The 19,970-nt window shown below is 40.5% G+C and overlaps 1 protein-coding gene across 1 annotated transcript in view; it reads left to right on the top strand.

The window, feature by feature from the left end:
• LOC120929180 (WD repeat-containing protein on Y chromosome-like) overlaps positions 1-19,970 on the top strand; it is a 181,936-nt gene that overhangs the window by 64,973 nt on the left and 96,993 nt on the right. Inside the window, exons 11-12 of the mRNA XM_040340457.1 lie at positions 2,930-3,050; positions 14,335-14,404. Coding sequence (XP_040196391.1) covers positions 2,930-3,050; positions 14,335-14,404 — 191 coding nt within the window. The remainder of the gene's footprint in view (positions 1-2,929; positions 3,051-14,334; positions 14,405-19,970) is intronic.

Genomic DNA, 19,970 nt, shown 5'->3' with positions numbered 1-19,970 from the left:
AATAAATTATAATCACTTGCAGAATTGTGCGATAGCGATTTGTGGGGAAATTCGTCATAAAAAAATAAAAGTAATGACAGCGACAATTCTGCAACTGAGCAAATTTCAGTGATTTTGAGTTGATTACATTATTGAATCATTTTTATTATAATTATATTATTATTTGTTAGAATTATTTATAATTATTTATTATATTATAATTTATAATTTTGTTTTTTTTAAAATGTCATACCCGGGATTCCTACTAGACTCCTGTTTGGTCAGATTTAAGTGAGTTATTCCTGAAAATTACAGGCCTACAGTATAAAACGCCAAATTTCCTTGCAAATAATGGTATCGCTTTCATCGCCTAAAATCGGAAATAATCATACCGCTAGGGAGGTTAATTATGTGTACACAAATAAAACTGTTGGGGGAAAAAACATGTTGAGTTTGTTGCTGTGACCCCATAAAATAAATACCAATCTTCAGCTTTCTGAATCTTTGGATTGTTAGGACATTTGAGTTTTACTGAAGATAACCTCTGCTTATGAATTTTATTATTATTATTATTATTATTTTTACAATAGATGCTATATTTGGCCAGGTTTGTGAGAAGTTAAATTTGAGGGTTCATTTACGAACAATTTGCATGCGTGTAGAAGTGTGTTAATAACATTAGATATTTGCATTGTCATGTGTCAATGTGCGTTTTCCTTGTGCATTAATATGCCCTATTGATGTACATTGATGTGTGTTTTCAATGAGATTTGGAGTAGATAGAGTTAACAGCCATTGGCCAAGGTTCATTAATACCAGTTGCCAATCCATTAACCACATTACATGCATTTTGACTTCTATAGGCCTCCCAATGCAGGAAAAAACTGACATGTCATATTTTTCAAAGCCCATCTTTTCTGAGGGCAAAAGTACAGTAGGAAAAGGATACTAAGCGCCCAGAGGTGATTCAGTTCGCATGTGTTGTGCTATATAAGTTTCTCACTCACTCAATCGCACTGCAGTGCAGAGATGGGAACAGGCGCTATTTTTTTTATAGGGAACTTCAAAACATGCATTTTAGAGTTGTAATGTATGCATTAAAATGCAACTGTATAAAAGGGCCCTAAAGATGAACGTTGTTGACCACTTCAATACTGGGAACTTTCGCCCCCTTCCTTCCCAGACCAATTTTCAGCTTTCAGCGCTCTCGCACTTTCAATGACAATTGCGCAGGCATGCTACGCTGTACCCAAATGAATTTTTTTGCATTTTGTTCAAACAAATAGAGCTTTCTTTTGGTGGTATTTATTCACGACTCTGTTTTTCTCTTGGGTTTTTTTTGTGATATAAGCAAAAAAAGAGCGAAAATTTGGGAGAAAAAACAATATTTTCTTCTTTCTATTTTAAAATAAATACAATAAAATCGAATGTTGTCACAAATTTAAGCCAAAATGTATTCTGGTACATGTTTTTCATAAAAAAAATCCAGTTAAGTGTAAAATAATTGGTTTGTGTGATCGCGGACATATGTACGCAGATGATCATGTACAGATGTGCGCAGATGATCACGGACATATGTGTGCAGATGATCATTGAGACATGTGATTTTACTGTTACATATGTGGGGGACAGGTGTTTTACTGTGAGGAAACATGTGTGGGGATGTGTTTTGGAGACTCTATTTTGGGGACTTGTGTGTTTACATTGTGTGGGGACGCTGGGCTGGTGATCAGTGTGTAAAAAGCTGTAAAAAACAGCTTTATACTCAGTGATCACCGGCCGGCTGCAGAGATCCGCTCTCCTCACTGACAATTTCTGTGTGAGGAGAGGAGAGCCAATCGCCTAGCAACCGACTCTCTATTTACATCACATGATGGCTGTGATTGGACACAGCCATCATGTGATCAGGAGGGCCAATCACAGAGCCATTCTGCCGATTGGAGATGCACCGTGTCCGGGTGACACATGAGCGCATCGGAATCGCGCCGCTGTGCGGGCATACGTTCCTGAATGTCTACTCAGAAGAAGGAAGCGCCCACCCGGCTGTATATGTACAGTGGCCAGGTGGGAAGTAGTTAAGCATTGTCAGGGGTGATTTACTAAAGGCAAAAAGAGCAGTTGCCTTCCGCAATTGCAGTTGCTCCAGAGCTTAGTAAATAAAGTAAAACTTCACTTTGCAAAGAGTACCCAATCACAGGCAAGGAAAATAAAAAAAAACAGCATTTTTGCTTGCACATGATTGGATGATTGAAGCCGGCAGAGCTTCTGCTCATTTACGAAGCTCTGGAGAAACTGCACTTGCAAAGTTTTCTTGCCTTTAGTAAATCACCCCCCCCCCCCTAGTGTTTTTGCTAGCAATGTAAAGTAAGCACAATGAAATGTCAGCTCACTTACCATTTACCAGGTTCACATAGAGCACAAACAGCAATTCAAAATATTAGGATCTCTGTTTTTATTCTGCTCCTTAGCAACTCAAAGCTTAGCAGGTCTGATCAACAAAAGTTTCTACCCCCACAATGCATTCCAATCACCCCATTATGCTATGTGTAGTGAAAGAAGGGGGAACCAGATATTTCAAATTAGTAGTACTCCTGTTGCAAGGAAAAGTAATTCAAATTTAATTTTTTTTTTTTATTAAAGAGGATATGGGTTCAAAGTATTTTGATATATGTGATTATGTATTTATAAAAATTATTCTGAAAATCAAATAAAGTTTATATTTAAAAAACAATCAAAGTTATATTTGTAATTTTAGAAGATTCTCCACTTGAAACAATGTCCTATTAGCTCTGAATTATTCTTTAACAATAGTAGAAGTAGCAGCTTGCAAATCTTTAGAAAATTAGGCTCTTTTCATAGTACCATGATTGCGTGCTAATTTTAAATAAATCCAACTTTTCAACATGAACTAAATTAATTAATTGTAACAAGATAAATGTTTATTTTTCAGGATGTGGAAGAAGATGCCTAAAGCAGATAACATAATCCCAACCATTGTTATAGAGAATGTTCTTCTTTCGCCTCATGTGACTTACATTCGCTGGAAAGTACACAATGATTGGGTTACACAGGTAAGAACAGAATATCATATCGCTGCACAACATCTACTTCAAAGAACAGCTAGATGTCTTATAGACTGATAAATTCCATGATAGTATACCTGTACAAAATATCATATCTGATGTCATTGGCGCCTTATAAAGACAGTTTTTTTTAAGTTGTTTAATTCAGAAACATTTTCCTCATTGTCTGTCCGTGTGATTCCCATGCAAGACAGTGCAGTTGTCACCTAACAGGAAGACACAGCAACAAAAACATTGTCGCAAAAGCTATTCCTTTCTCACTCTACTAAAAGTATTTGTCTATGTCTCCACTTTCTCTGCTGGCAGGAAGTAAGGGTAAATCTCCCTAATATAGACACAATGCAATGTTTTTTTCTCTACCTTGGAGTTAGGCTTTAACCACTTAAGGACCGGACCAATATGCTGCTAAATGGCCCAAGGGTTTTTTACAATTAGGCACTGCGTCGCTTTAACAGACAATTGCACGGTCGTGCGACGTGGCTCCCAAACAAAATTGGCGTCCTTTTTTCCCCACAAATAGAGCTTTCTTTTGATGGTATTTGATCACCTCTGCGGTTTTTATTTTTTGCGCTATAAACAAAAATAGAGCGTAAATTTTGAAAAAAAATGCAATATTTTTTACTTTTTGCTATAATAAATATCCCCCAAAAACATATATACATTTTTTTTTCTTCAGTTTAGGCCGTATTCTTCTACCTTTTTTTGGTTAAAAAAAAATCGCAATAAGCGTTTATCGATTGGTTTGCGCAAAGTTTATAGCGTTTACAAAATAGGGGATAGTTTTATTATTATTTTTTATTTTTTACTACTAATGGCGGCGATCAGTGATTTTTTTCGTGACTACGACATTATGGCGGACACTTTGGACAATTTTGACACATTTTTGGGACCATTGTCATTTTCACAGCAAAAAATGCATTTAAATTGCATTGTTTATTGTGAAAATGACAGTTGCAGTTTGGGAGTTAACCACAGGGGGCGCTGTAGGAGTTAGGGTTCACCTAGTGTGTGTTTACAACTGTAAGGGGGTGTGGCTCTTCAGTTTAGGCCGTATTCTTCTACCTATTTTTGGTTAAAAAAAAATCGCAATAAGCGTTTATCGATTGGTTTGCGCAAAGTTTATAGCGTTTACAAAATAGGGGATAGTTTTATTATTATTTTTTATTTTTTACTACTAATGGCGGCGATCAGTGATTTTTTTCATGACTGCGACATTACGGCGGGCACTTTGGACAATTTTGACACATTTTTGGGACCATTGTCATTTTCACAGCAAAAAATGCATTTAAATTGCATTGTTTATTGTGAAAATGACAGTTGCAGTTTGGGAGTTAACCACAGGGGGCGCTGTAGGAGTTAGGGTTCACCTAGTGTGTGTTTACAACTGTAGGGGGGTGTGGCTGTAGGACTGACGTCATCGATCGAGTCTCCCTATAAAAGGGATCATTTGATCGATGCAGCCGCCACAGTGAAGCACGGGGAAGCCGTGTTTACATACGGCTCTCCCCGTTCTTCAGCTCCGGGGAGCGATCGCGATGGGGCGGCTATAAACGAATAGCCGCGCCGTCGTCCCGGATCGCTCCCCGCGGCAATCTGACCGCCGCATGTAGCCGGGGGTCAGGTCTAGGTAGGGTTGTACAGGTACGCCAATGTGCCTGTACATGCCATTCTGCCGACGTACATATACATGCGGCGGTCTGGAAGTGGTTAAAGATATAAAAAGTTAATTAATAAACCAGCCTAAATGTATCGATTCAAATAATCCAGTAGTCCAAATACCCGTTCAATTGGACAAAGTGGGGTTAATTTACTAAAACTGGAAAGTGTAAAATCTGGTGGAGCTGTGCATGGTAGCCAATCAGCTTGTAACTTCAGCTTGTTCAATTAAGCTTTGACCAAAAAACCTGGACAGCTGATTGGTTTCTATACAGAGCTACACCAATTTTTGCACTCTCGTTTTAGTAAATCAACCCCAGTGTGTCTGTACATAGACATATATAGAATATGACTGATTGCAGCAACACTGGAGTTGTGTGCAGGTTTCTCATCTGATACAAGAAAATCTTTTAGTGGCAGATAGCTGATTCTTACGTCTTCTATGGGGAAATGGGTACACCGCTTTTAGCCGTTTGACTGTACACTAGTTGCTCCAGGGTGGGCAGATTTTGTATTGCCTACAGACAGTACTTGGACAAGGTCTTCTGGCACCCAAAACAAAAGATACCAAAGTGCCCCCATTCCCCTCAAACAAATTGTGCTACATCAACAGGCATAGTGGTTGAGATGGAACAGGGTGGAAAAATATCAGCTTGAGGCCTCGTACACACGACCGGTTTCCTCGGCAGAATCCATCAAGAAACTTGCGTGGTTGGGGCGTGGTCTAGCCAAGCTCAGGTATGGCAGCTTGAACGGAAAGCTCCCGCCGCCACGGACGAAGCTCTGAACATATAGGCGCCGGTAAGAGGACCGATCATCCCATATTGGCCACTTGATATCCCGTAACCCCAGGGAATCTTTTGATACCATTTTTACCCGAAACGGAGGACTCTTGGGGCAATTACCACTACTTGATCTGTTCAGCCCTATACCGCAATGGCGGAATCACAGAATCTCCCCCTTGGGAACAACGGTGCTCATTTACTGGGAATTAATCAAATTCCCACATACGGTGATCGAGTACCGGCAACCAAGAGCGAGGTACAACGTAATCTAAACCTGGATGATTTAAACTTGGTTGCGGCAGACATAAAAACCACGCTGACAGCTGTCATTACAGAACTGAGTGTGGAGATCCGCGCAGTTACAGCGCGAGTACAAGAGGTGGAATTACATACTGCGCAACAAGGAGCAGCGCTGCGTCATGTAAATTCTAAAGTTAATGCCAATACCCTACACCTTAGGGAATTGAATCGCCAAGTAGAGGAATTGGAAAATCGCAGCAGGAGGCATAATGTGAGAGTGAGGGGGCTCCCAGAATCGGTGGAGGCAGATCAAATTACTCCAATAATAACTGGAATTTTTAACAACTTATTAGGACGACCTCCGCAGACTACCATCAATATGGAGCGCATCCATAGAGCGCTTCGACCGAGAGGCAAACCATCTGATCCCCCCAGAGACATAATCTGTCACATAGACGATTTCTTACTTAAGGAAAACATACTCAGAAATGCTAGACTAAGAGCTAAATACGTGTATGAAGGAAACGTCATCTCCTTTTATCAAGACTTGTCTCATATTACCCTACAGAATAGGAGGGATGTGAAACCGCTCCTAGACAAATTGCGTGACAAGGGGATCATATACAAATGGAAGTTCCCATTCGGTCTACAAGCCAATAATCAGGGTCACGTTGCGGTTCTGAGAGTTCCGGAGGACCTACGGTCATTCTGCAAAACAATGGATATAGAGTATATGGATCTGCCAAATTGGTATGCAGACTTTAGAGCTAAGACTCCCGCAAAAGACGAAGCTAGAGATGATCTGATGGAAACATCCTCCTCCAGGGTCCGGAGACGACGTTCCCAATCATCGGACAACAGACTGCCACCCGGCGCAGATTCGGTGAACGATCCTCGAGCTACAACTACACCTAAGCCCAGGAGGGCGAGGAAAGAATATTAATATTTTGAATTGTTTTGTTTTACTTAAACCTAGAACTGTTTTCCGTTCTCCCTTTTCTCCTAATTTTCACATTAATTCTAGGTATAATATCTGAAGGGTTATTGAAAAGTAACTTTGTTTATACTGACAAGGCACTTTTCAAATAATATGTCTTATTTCTTGGCATATTAGGTTTAAAGCGCCCTTTTATATCCACATTTTCTGGACTACTAGTTATACCAGTCTTGTGCATTAATTTCCTTTAGGGAACCCGATTTGCATTATAGCAGTGAATTCCCTGCATTGGCAATGTGCTTGTTTACACACCAGCTGATGGTCGGCATGACTACCAGTTCTGTGATAATCAAACTGAGTGAGATGACCTGTACATGTACGCAACACTTGTGGTTTTTGTTCAATATATGTTTATCTATTTTTCAGTGGGTGAATGGTTAACTTTTGTAATATATATGTGCCTCTTACGGTAAATATTTATTATAAACACAGTTGTGGCGGCGGGTAGTGATTTAGTCCTGTTGTTGATTTTGGACTTAGTTAGATTTCAACCCCCAAGTAGCAACAATCTTTGCCTATCTCACCTTTCAGGTATAGGGCATAGAGACATTGCTACATATTATATTTTGATTTCTATCCTCCTTCAGGAGGTTTCAAAGATACAGTAGATTATCTCTTTTTATTATTTTATTTTTGTTATTTTTCTTCCCCCGTTTTTTTTTTTTTGTTTGTTTTTTTTCCCCCTTCTTCCAGATCTGATCATTCAATTCTATTCTATTTACTGAAATGTCCTTTTCCGCTAATAATATGAATGCTGCGAAAAGGAGGATCAAATTATACTCCTTGAACACCAAAGGGCTCAATATACCAGAAAAAAGGTCAAAACTTCTGCTACTTCTAAAGAAATCGGGCTCTGACATAATTTTCCTGCAAGAAACACACTTTAAGACTGATAACTATACCATCTTTACCGATAAATACTTTCCCCACATCTTACATGCCACTAACTCCGATTCCAAGAGCAAAGGGGTTTCTATTTTGATATCTAAACACTGTCCCATACAAATTTTGGATACTAAGGTTGATAGGGAGGATAGATTCTTGTTCATAAAAGGTACACTATACAACCAATCTGTAACCCTGGCTAACATATACGCCCCAAATAGACTTCACGCCCCGTTCTTTACAGACATAATAGAATCACTAGAACTCTTTGCTTCGGGTCTAGTGATACTAGGTGGAGACTTCAATTTAACAATGAACCCCCTTTTAGACACCTCATCGGGCTCCTCCAAGACCCCATACAGAACATTGAATTTAATTAAAAAATTGCTACACCGTCTATCGTTGCACGACTCCTGGCGCACCATGAACCCCTCTTCTAAAGACTATACCTTCTACTCCCCCCCACATAATTCCTACTCTAGGTTAGACTATTTTTATATTTCGCAAAACGGCCTGGAATTACTGGACAACACTTCTATAGATCCCATGATCCTATCCGATCATAATCCCATTACGATGTGTTTGTCCTTTGAAGACAAACCCCTTTCCCGGAAACCTTGGAGACTGGATAATTCATTATTAAATGACAAAAACATAATCCGAAAATTAGATTCTGCAATTTCTTATTACTTCAAGGAAAACTCAACGTCTGACGTGCATCCTCCCACATTATGGCTAGCTCACAAATGTGTGATAAGAGGCGAGCTGATTTCCTTGTTGGCAAAAAGGAATAAAGATAGGCGGGAACGTATAAAACTACTTACTGACCGAATAGAGATGTTAGAAAGAAGTCATAAACGCTCACTCGCATCAGATGTACTAGCTGAATTAACTTCTGCCAGGAATGAATTACTTCAAATATTGGAGGAAAAAATTAAACGTAACAAGGTTTACTCGCAGAAATTCTTTTATGAATATGGTAACAAAACGGGCAGACTTCTAGCTAACTCCCTGAATGCTTCTAACAAGAAATTTGACAACATCCACTCAATCAATGATCCAACAGGTAAAAAATTAACCTGTACTTCTGATATTACCAGACAGTTCCAAAAATTCTACTCTAATTTATATAATTTACGTGACACAACGCCGAAATTCGACTCAAGATCAAGGAGATCCATGATCACTGATTTTCTAAGCTCATACTGTCCCAAACCGATTGACCCAAAGATAGCCAAAGACTTGGATAAGCCCTTGGAAACAGGTGAAGCTCTTGGAGCTCTCAAACAACTTAATGTCGGGAAAAGCCCGGGCCCTGACGGTTTCTCAGTTGATTATTTTAAAACCTTTAAAAAACTCCTAATCCCCCATTTTATAGAAGCATTTAATTCTGATCCAGCCCAATGGACATCGACCAAAGATCTGCTCGAAGCACATATAGTGATGGTCCCAAAACCGAACAAAGACAAAAATCTAGTTTCCAACTACAGACCCATTTCACTGCTGAACGTGGATGTGAAGCTGTATGCGAAAATATTAGCGAACCGCCTATTACCCCTTCTGAATAACCTAATCTCTTTGGATCAAGTGGGATTCACTCCTGGGAGGGAGGCCAGGGATAATACCATCAAGGTCCTTAACATTCAAAATTGGTTACTGGTATCGAAGTTCCCGGGATTTGTACTTTCATTGGACGCAGAGAAGGCCTTCGATAGGATAGCTTGGGATTATATGCACGCAGCATTGGGATTTATGGGACTAAACGAACGTATGCTACAATATATCAACCTTCTCTACTCCTCCCCAACAGCAAGAATCAAAATAAATGGCAACCTGTCGGAGGCTTTCTCTGTGTCCAATGGAACTCGACAGGGATGCCCATTATCACCGATCATATTAATCTATATCATTCTAATATTGGAACCCCTCCTATGTAGGCTCCGAGCCAATCAAGACATTGTGGGGATAACCATTGGAGATAAACAATATAAATTAGCTGCATTCGCTGACGATGTGCTATTATTTCTGACTAATCCTATCATTACACTCCCCAATCTGTTAAAAGACTTTTCCATCTTCCAAGACATGTCCAACCTGAAAATTAATTTTGCAAAATCCAGAGCCCTCAATATCTCCCTACCTACAGTCCAGGTTAATCTATGCAAAAAGAACTTCCCATTTGTTTGGGAAGATAGAGTATTGTCCTACTTAGGCGTTAATTTGTCCCCCCATTTAAATGACATATACTCTAATAATTTTGTACCATTATTGAATGTGGTTAGATCCGATTTAACAAGATGGGATAAGGGACTATTCTCATGGTTTGGCCGTGCGAATATAATTAAGATGAACATCCTACCGAGATTTTTATACCTATTTCAGACACTGCCTATTTGTATCCCCAGCTCTTTTTTCACATCCTTTCGTAAGATTTGCGTAAACTTTATATGGGGTGGGAAACAACCTCGAATTAAATGGGACAAATTGGTGGAACCCAAGCATCTGGGAGGTATCGGAGTTCCGGATTTGCGCAAGTACTACTGGGCCTGCCACCTATCCAAGATAATTGACTGGCAAGTGCATGCTCGATCCAAAGATTGGATAGCATTGGAGGAACTTTCCTGTTTTTCAAGTGCACCTATAAGACACCTACCATGGATCAACCCCAAAAAGATCCCTCGTATAACTAAAACACATCCCATGGTAGGAGCGTCCCTGAAGATATTCAGGAATTTATGTAAGACGAAGAAAGTGTCTTCCATGTATGGACCAGTTACCCCAATCACAATAAATCCTGAAATTTATCTTCCTGACAGTAACGCATCGACATCCGATACTCTTCCAGTAACATTATACAGAGCTACAGATTTCTTTAAGAATAATATCCTTTTGTCTCTTAAATCCTTCCAATCTACTGACCCTAATTGTAAAATCTCCAATATCAATTATGTTAAAATCACTAGATTTCTTGAAAGGCTAGAACCAATGAGTGGATGGTATAGACCAAAGACACTATTTGAAACAATTTGCCTTAGGGAATCCCCTCAGAGCCACCTCATCTCCTTCACTTATAACCTTCTAAATTCTGACGTAGACCCTCAATTGGACAACACAAATCTTCATTGGGAAAAGGACCTTCGAGTTTCTGTGACGAATGATCAATGGGCGAATGTATTTAAACGATTACACAAAGGCACATTGAACATCTGTACACAAGAAAACGGATACAAAATCTATTCAAGATGGTACAAGACCCCGTTGGTCATTCACAAATTTAACCCAGACACATCGCCCCTTTGCTGGCGATGTATGGTCTCGCCGGGAAGTTTGATACACATTTGGTGGGAATGCAATGCATTGGCTGAATTTTGGACGGGAGTACATAAATTGATAGTACAAATAACTACTTACTCTCCCGATTTCACGGCGGGACAATACTTACTACACTTGTCTAGCCTCTCTCACTCCGTTTACAAAGACACCATTATAATACACCTCATCAACGCAGCGAGGCTTTGCATCCCAGCAAAGTGGAAACAAAATCTCCCACCTACCATTCCGGAATGGATACGTAAGGTAAACCATATTTCCAAAATGGAAGAATTAATATATCAATCTAGAGACTCTTCAAGATCATATCTTGATAAATGGTCCTGTTGGACACACTTTGTGAATTCCGCTGAATGTCATGCCTTACTGGAGTCCTGATGGATTGTTCTGGATAAGATTGACCCTTTTTTCTGGACGTTTTTAGTCAACACATAACAAAATGAAATTATAGAATATACCTATTGATACGTAATATTATTTACTCATTTCAGTAAACAGAAAAACCTTTCTCTCCTCTCTCTTATCATTTCCCCTCCCCATTTACTTAAGTTCTGCTTTAAATATATATACTTATTAAAGTTTATAATATGTCTGTTCATTTAAACTTATGTAAGACAAGAAGTCGGCGTTTCTCAACGCAAAAGTTTGATGTGTAATGCTTTATTGAAAATGCTTGTACACTAATATTTTGAAAAATTCAATAAACATAATTAAAAAAAAAAAAAAAAAAAAAGAAACTTGCTGGGAGATATTTTTTTGCCGAGGAAACCGGTCGTGTGTACATTTTCGTTGAGGAAACTGTCGAGAAACTCGACGAGCCAAAAAGAGAGCAAGTTCTCTATTTCCTCGACGGGAGTCTCAAATTGGTTAGTCGAGTTCCTGGTCGGGCTGGTTTCCGACGAGAAACTCGAGCGTGTGTATGCTAAGAAACCCGCGCTTGCTCAGAATAAAGTATGAGACGGGAGTAAAAGTAGCATTTGTAATGGAGAAAACACATTTTTCAAGCTGTAACAGACTGAAAAGTGCAAATCGTCTCTTAACAAACTTTTACTTAACACACAAACACATGAGATTAGCAAAACCAGCCCCAAGAGTTTAGCCAGTGGATTTGAACTTCCCCTGCCATTGTATGTGTTGTATGTCACCGCGTTTGAGAACGAGGAGATTTTGCCTTGACAGTGTGTACGCAAAGCAAGCTTGTCGAGTTCCTTGACAAGGAAAACGATGTGTTTCGCCCGACGAGTAACTCGGTCGTGTGTACGAGGCCTGAGTCCCGCTGGCCCTAGGATAGCCATGCATTTTGTTTTTGATGGTTACACTTTGATCTATTTTGTCATATTGAGCATGGTGAAAAAGAACCAGGTTTTCTCCTACATTATGATACACAAAATGTGCTCTTTGATTTCTTCTATCTATAACTCTTCAAAACTTCAAAACTCCAATCTTTCTTTCTGCAATTTGTACCTTTTAGAAATGATCTAACATTTTGTTTCTGGTATGCCTACAACCAAGGGCGTTGCTAGGTCTACAAAATATCTGGGGCTAGAGCCCATAGCAGCAAAGTAAAGAAAGTCTTTGGGCGGCATACACATGTATATAATATTTTTGCCTTCCTCTGGATCAACTGTGGGTATTGAATTGGGTATATGGATTGTACGATATTTTTTATTTTATTTTTATTTATTTTTATGGTTGAACTGGATGGACTTGTGTCTTTTTTTCAACCTGACTAATTATGTAACTATGTATATATGTTTTACATTATATATATTATCATTACATCAGGGTCCCCAGAGAGCCCCTCCTTACATCAGAGTTCCCAGAGAGCCTCCACCTTGAATTAGGGTCCCCAGAGAGCCTCCACCTTGCATCAGGGTTCCCAGAGAGCCCCCCACTTACATAGGAGTCCCCATAGAGCGCCCCACTTACATCAGGGTTCCCAGAGAGCCCCCCTTACATCAGGGCCCCCAGAGAGCCCCCCTTACATCAGGGTCCCCAGGAGCCCCCACTTTCATCAGGGTCCCCAGAGAGCTCCCTCTTACATCAGGGACCCCAGGAGCCCTCCACTTACATCAGGATCCCCAGAATGCCCCCCTTACATCAGGGTCCCCAGAGAGCTCCTTCCTTACATCAGGGTCCCCAGAGAGCACCTTCTGCTGCCAGCGGCTGCACAGTGAAAACGGAACAGTGGTGATGCAGGGTGGGCGGTGAGAGATGATGTCATCTCTCTGCTCTCTCGCCCGACTGCCTCCCCCGTGCTACCTGCCCGCTTTCCAGTGCTGCCCAAAGCATTCGCGGCCCGGCTGCAGAGAGGCCACAGGTTATGGGCCACAGATTCAGGGCCATAGCCCCAAAAGCCACCCCCTAGCGACGCTACTGCCTACAATTAAGTTTCTGTTTTCATGCTGACATTACAAAAACAAACTAAATAAAATTTAATTAATTAAACAAAATTTTCATATGAAGGCTTTAAAAAAAGCTAAGGGTAGAAAGGAAGGAATTCCTCTTAAAACACAGAGGGGGGCCCACCCAGGACATCCCTGGCCCACATACTACACTGAGAGAATTGTTTCCTGGGCTAATCCAATCAATGACTTCAGCTGCATCCCCACCAAGGCTCCTAAAATACACCTACTGTAAGCCTGCCAAAAATAATAGGCAAGAGAGACTTTATCATTGCTACTTTGACTTATTTTTGCGGAAGCTAATATATTTAACATTTGCTCATGTATTATATTTTGTTTCTTATGTTAATATACAAATTATGATATAAACATAGATGAGGCTTGCTGTCACCCTGGATATACATATATAGCACTAGGGAACTTCCAATAAATCCAACTACAGTTGTTGTAGGACTAAAGTCTGTATGACAACTTGGCTCTTTAAACTTCAGTAGTGAGATAGAAATACATCCAGGAACAACAATAATATGTGGGACTGCACATTATGGCTGAATCAGGGGAGGCAACCTGGACCCCTATTTAGCTTTGTAGGTTTGGGAGTGTTAGTACCCGTTGGGATTAATTTATAAGAATAGAATTACTAAGAATTCGATTTTTTTCCCCCATCCAAAACCACCAATTACATTTACGTTTTAGGGACAAAACTGAACCTGGCAGCTGTGAAGAAGGAGTTCCGTGACTTTCAATTGGTACTGTACTTTAATACAAGTGCAACTCTAAGTAGAGCTATTTTACCTTCAATATATAAGACAGCAAATGCACATATTTGATGTGTCAAAATGCATGATTGAAATTCCTACTTAATATTGTCACATTTACTGTTTTTTTAAAGAGCTTTTTGTACATCTCATGTTCAAATGTTGTAACTTCTTTGGCAAAGCGTGTTCATTAAATAAATTCCTTTTGCTTTTCAGATGAAGTACTTTGATTCCATAAAAGCTGTCATTTCTTCTTCAAATGACGAATCTACTGCTTTAGTTATAGGTATTATTGAATTTACTTTTGTATGTTACATTATTCTATAAAATTTTGATTTAAAAGCTGGAAAAATATACCATTTGTGTTTTGGAAGCCTATCATTTTTTTAGATCTGTTTCCTTAGATAGTTTTAAATGGATTGTTCATCAATAAATTTAAAGTGGACTCAACTGTCCACCCAGATATTTCATTTCTACGCACTCCTAGCATTCCATAGCATTTTCTTTTACTCTCAGCTTAAATCCAGCTGAACTCTAGTGTGCAGAACAGTTGTTTAGCACATTAGCAGATGTTTACTAAGCTTACAGTATGATTGTTCAGAGTTTTCTGAAAGACTGCTGAAATCTGTTAAAACTGGACTCTGGTGTTGTTAAAACAAAATCGACCCTTGCAGTGACCCTTCCCTCCCCCCATGCTTAAATGGTTAAATGCTTATTAAGTCTAAAGGTAGAGGAATAAGGTGTAATACACCTGCAACAGACACTGGCACACTTTTCTTTTATAGATTGAGAACAAGCCCTCACCGTCCTCACGTACAATACGGGACTAATGGTCTTGCATCATACTTGATGATGTCAGTCAAAGCGCCTTCAAGAAGAGCCTTCAGGAGGGCTTTTTGCCTGGATAGAGTAAGAGCGAAAAAATATGTAAGTGCCAGTTCACACTAAGGCAACCTGTCAGGCGACTTAGCCGCCTGATAAGTCGCTCTCCATGCAGTGCAATGGAACCGTTCTAATCAGAGTGACTCATGTCGCTCCAACTTATTAAAGGGTCCCTTTACTACTTGGTGGCGACTTTGGAGCAGTTTACATTGACTTTTATTAAAGAAGTCCTTGCAAACTGCTCTGAAGTTGTGCTGTGCGGAACGGCTTCAAACCGGACGACTTTGAATCCGCCCCAGTGTGAACTGACACTAAGTGTTGCACTTTATTCCTCTACCCCTAGACCTAATAAACATTTAACCCCTGGACTGTAATGGGACCCCATTGCAAGGGTATATTTTCTGCCTGGGGTGGGGCTTTAACTCTTATTCAATGCAAATGCCGTCAACTTACTTAATTTTCTTAATACTAATTAAACTGCTAAAAGTCAGTCTAAAGATTTTTTTTCTTTTACTAGCCAGAGTAAACACCTGAGTATAGAAACACAGATGACTGACTACATGTGCTCAGGTGACCACACAATAAGGGCAAATGACCTCAAGAAGACCTAGGGCCCCAAGTTGGACACAAGGTAGCTATAGAAATGTGAAGCAGGTACCTCTAGGATGGGGGTTGGGGTCTAATTCAGTTAAGGATAGGAACAGAATGAGAGTAGACGTTGAAATAGCTCATACAACCAAGATGCTTATGGGACTTTTAAAGAGGTACGCCATTAAAAAAAAAAATTAAATGGCACACGCCCCTTTGAATTACGCGGGCTTACGCCGGAGGCCGCCGGCGTAATTTTTCATGCAAGTGCTTGGTGAATCAGGCACTTGCGATGAAAAATTGCGGCGGTGTAACGTATCTACGATACGTTACGCTGCCGCGATTCTACATGAATCTAGCCCATAATGTGTGTTATGCATGACCTCCATATATTTAGATAATATATCCATTATACACTGGCAGATAACAATATGTAAAAAAAAAAAAATCAAACTTGATGTTATTGTGATCTGTTTCCTTCAGTGTTAGATGAATTGTTCATCAGTAAATGTACAGTGGACTCAACTGTCCACCCAGCTATTTCATTTTGTACGCACTTCTAGCATTTCATAGACATTTTTTTACTTTCAGCTTAAACTCAGCTGAACTCTAGGCACTCCAAATATGCAGGCACTTCAAATATGCATATGTAATTCAAACACGAGCACGAGAAAGTCAAGAAGGGCAAGGTGTCTTCCACCAACAAAATCTACAAACATGAATTACTGACTAGTGTGCCTGAGTAGGGCATAGCTCAGTCCCCAAATCTTTGAACTAGCTCATACAACCAAGATGCCCACTTTAAAAAAAGTATGCAATTATTTTTATACAATATTTCAAAAAGAAAGTAAAATAATCCTGCAAATATAACAAATAGTGTACATTGGCTGCACAACAGAGTTTAAATCTTTTACAACAAAAGAGGATATATGTTCATAATAAACACAATTTATCTTCAACCACATCATAAAAATTCAAAAAGCTAGGCAACTAGGATTTGAAGACTCCGACCCAACCATATGTCATCTCTCCAGGAGATATCTAGAATATTGGGAAGGGCACTAAGGAGATACAGCAATATTGCTTAAGTAATATAAGTGTATAATCAGTAGCTTAAGGGTAAAATACAAAAACTGTGCACATGACTAGGCTTGGGCCTGCTTCACATCCCTGGAGCACAGGTGAAAATTTCACATTCTACTTACATTCTACTATAAAGCACTGCAATTGGCCCGAGGGACTTATAGAAAAGCCAATACAGAGAAAGATAAATGAATAACATAGGCTATAGGGAGGGAAAAGACAAGGTAAGATGTGCACCTTGTCCAGACATAAAAACACAAAGTCAAACGCATCTCATAAGGCATCCGAGAGGTATTTGGTCCAGGGATCCCAGATTTTGTCTAAAAATGCAAGTTTGTTGTTCAAGATCGCAAATAGGTGTTCATTAATCATGATCCATGATAACTTGGACTTTAGTAGGTTGAATGGGAACATAGGGAACAGTGGCGGTCTGCTCATTATTGGCCCTGGGGCGCTGCCCCCCCATCCATGAGCCTGGCCCCTAATCTGCATGCAGGGAGCCGGACGCAATCGTTTTTTTTTTTTTTTAGAAGCACATGATTAGAGCCTGAGGCTCATAATTAGCTTAAAAAAAGGGTGGGCAGAGTACTGCGCCCCAAGCCCACCCACTTGTGTGATGTGTGTGGCAGTGTTGGAGTGGAGAAGTAAAAGAGCGGAGGAGGAGGTCGGGGGAGATGGCGGCAGCCAATTAGTGTGCAATGCCCGGCGGTGACCTGCAGATGCAGAGTTGCCGTGCAGCCTGAGCAGGGAGAGGAAAGATGGCGATTTCTGTCGGGAGCATGCCGTGGCCTGGCTCTTTCCACCTTGCTGCTCTCCTACTGCTTCTGCTGAGAAGGAGGGGAAGCGATTGTGGATGGGTAAGTGCGGACCCAGCAGCACCATATATATATTTATATATATATTTATTCATATTTATTTATTCAATTTGTGCATGAAGCAATTTTGGAAATAGTATTTGTTTTGGAAATCACTAGCACTGGTACACACCTGAGTTTGTGTTTTTTTGGATTATCACTAGCACTTACTGTGTCTTTATACTGGACCATATTTTCATTTATCACCCACATGTTATTATTATTAATTGTATCTATCACTGATACTAGTCCACACTCTACACTTTAGGGTGGCGCCACCACCTGCTATTTTTTTATTTCATTGCTCTTCTCCACCTTTGTGGGGTTTTTTTTGCAGGGGCAGCCTTTTATATCTATTTTTATATCTTTTTTAATTACTCGAGAGTTTACCCGAGGGTTCCAGATTATTTTAAATATTCTGTGGCGCAGATTCATTTTTTCTTTTCTTAGCGGGGGGGTTTGTTTGTCGCCCCCCAAAAAATTAAGCACCAGCCGCCACTGATAGGGGATTTCCTAGACCTAGCAATTGAAATTCTGTCTGCTACAAATATGAACGTTATGAGCCTCCTCGTGTGTCCCAGTGTCCCCTCCACCAGCACTGTCTGTAATGGTGATTGAGGTAATGAGGTTCACTTGAGTGAGCAAGTAAATAAAGTAAAAAATAATTCAATACAATTCATCCAAATTTTATTTAGCACATGGAATATAAAAACATATTGCCAGTGTACTAACATTTGTATGATTTTTCTTTTAAATAAATAAAGTGCCTTTAGACTTTGCACACCTTTTGTTTTAATGCATTTGGAATGTATTTAGCTCATTCAAACTGAAATTTCAATTGGACTTTAAACAGTTCTGTTTTAAAAAAAAAAAAAAACACTGAGCACTTGGACCAAGTGACATTTCATATGCCAAGTTAGATTTTTCCCAGTCATGGTTCTTTTGTGAGAGGTGCTGTCAGAATGCTGAAGGGCGTGCGGACATATCGTGAGCGTTTCCAGTACTGGATTATTCATTCTTTTCTATCCTGTTGTCAGGAAAGTAGGAACAAGTTGTAAATTTCATTAGCACCCTTTTGCAGAGTGAGTCTGTCATTTTGTACCTATAGAGTAAGCAATCTTCTGAACTAGGGAATAGTACTAGTAACCGGCAGCCATGTCACTGTAAGGCAGTGGTTCTCAACCTTACTAGTGCCGTGACCCCTTGATAAAATTTCCCAAGTTGTGGGGACCCCTAACAGTAAAATTATTTTGGTATAGTGGGTTGTCAGCACCCAAGGCAAGACAAGTAATTTGTGCCCCTGACCAATGGACATTTAGCGCTCCCCTGAGTCCTTTCCAATTGTACAGTACAGTGCTGGTGGGGAGTTGGGATGAGTGGCAATGTTGGGGGTTGTTCTGATCAGCCAACAGGTGCTCTTGATCAGGGTTATCTGCTGATCTGAGAACTGTAGTGGGGACTTTTTGTGGCAACTATAATCACAGGTAGTGTTACTCACTGTGTCTCCGGCTTCACTGTGAGACACAACTTTGTGGTGTCTCGTAGCAGTGACACCTATGCCGAAATCAGGAGATAGGGTCCCCTCCAGCCCCTCCCACTTCACATTCATCACCAGTCAGCTGACCTCTAGTCTCTGCCCCCCAGCCATGCCATGAACTAAATTGGCGGCTGCAAAGAGGCTGAGTGGGTGGCCGCGGGCTCCAGGGACAGCCCTGCTGGTCGGCCCCAAAAAAGCTGGGAGAGCGGTGCAGGCTTCAGGAACAGCCCATGATTTGGTGACCACTGGCAAATCATCATTCGACCACCAAAGGGGTCCCGACCGCCAGGTTGAGAACCACTGCTGTAAGGGAAGCTGTCCCCCGAGGGGTCAGATGTTGTCAGATTCCAACGCAGGTTACTTGCTTTGGATGAGTCAAGCAAAAAAATACTGACAAATTTTAGGAAGGATTTTTCCAAAGATAGTCAGAAGATCCGACATCTGTAATAGACTTACACTGTCGGATCTTAGGATACAGTACCGCATCCGCCGCTGGGGGCATTTCGAGTCGAAATGCCGCTTTGCGTATGCAAATGAGTACTTAGGCAGATCCACAAAGCTTTTTAGCTTTGTATTTTCTGCGTAAGTTACGTTTTGCATGCGTAAAATTAGGGATGCTTTTACAAGGCCTAAACTGTTTAGACCTTGTAAAAACAAACCTTTTTTTCGATCGCCGCGTTTTTTTTTAAATTTCGATTTTTTTTTCCCGGTGCGTATTTTTTTTTTTACCCGACGCAACTTTATTGTCCCGTCGCGATCCACAAAGCCCGGCGTAAAGTACGTTCGCGCGATGCACGTCGGGAAAAATTACGTCACACGCATGCGCCGAACGTCCGGCGCGGGAGCGCGCCTCATTTGAATAGGAATCGCCCCCTCGATCAGACGACCGCCTTGCGACGGAGGCACTT

The sequence above is a fragment of the Rana temporaria genome, chromosome 2 (genome assembly GCF_905171775.1).
Source record: "Rana temporaria chromosome 2, aRanTem1.1, whole genome shotgun sequence".
NCBI classification, from domain to species: domain Eukaryota; kingdom Metazoa; phylum Chordata; class Amphibia; order Anura; family Ranidae; genus Rana; species Rana temporaria.
The sequence above is the reverse complement of the archived record's forward strand: the minus strand, read 5'-3'. Positions and strand labels throughout refer to the sequence as shown.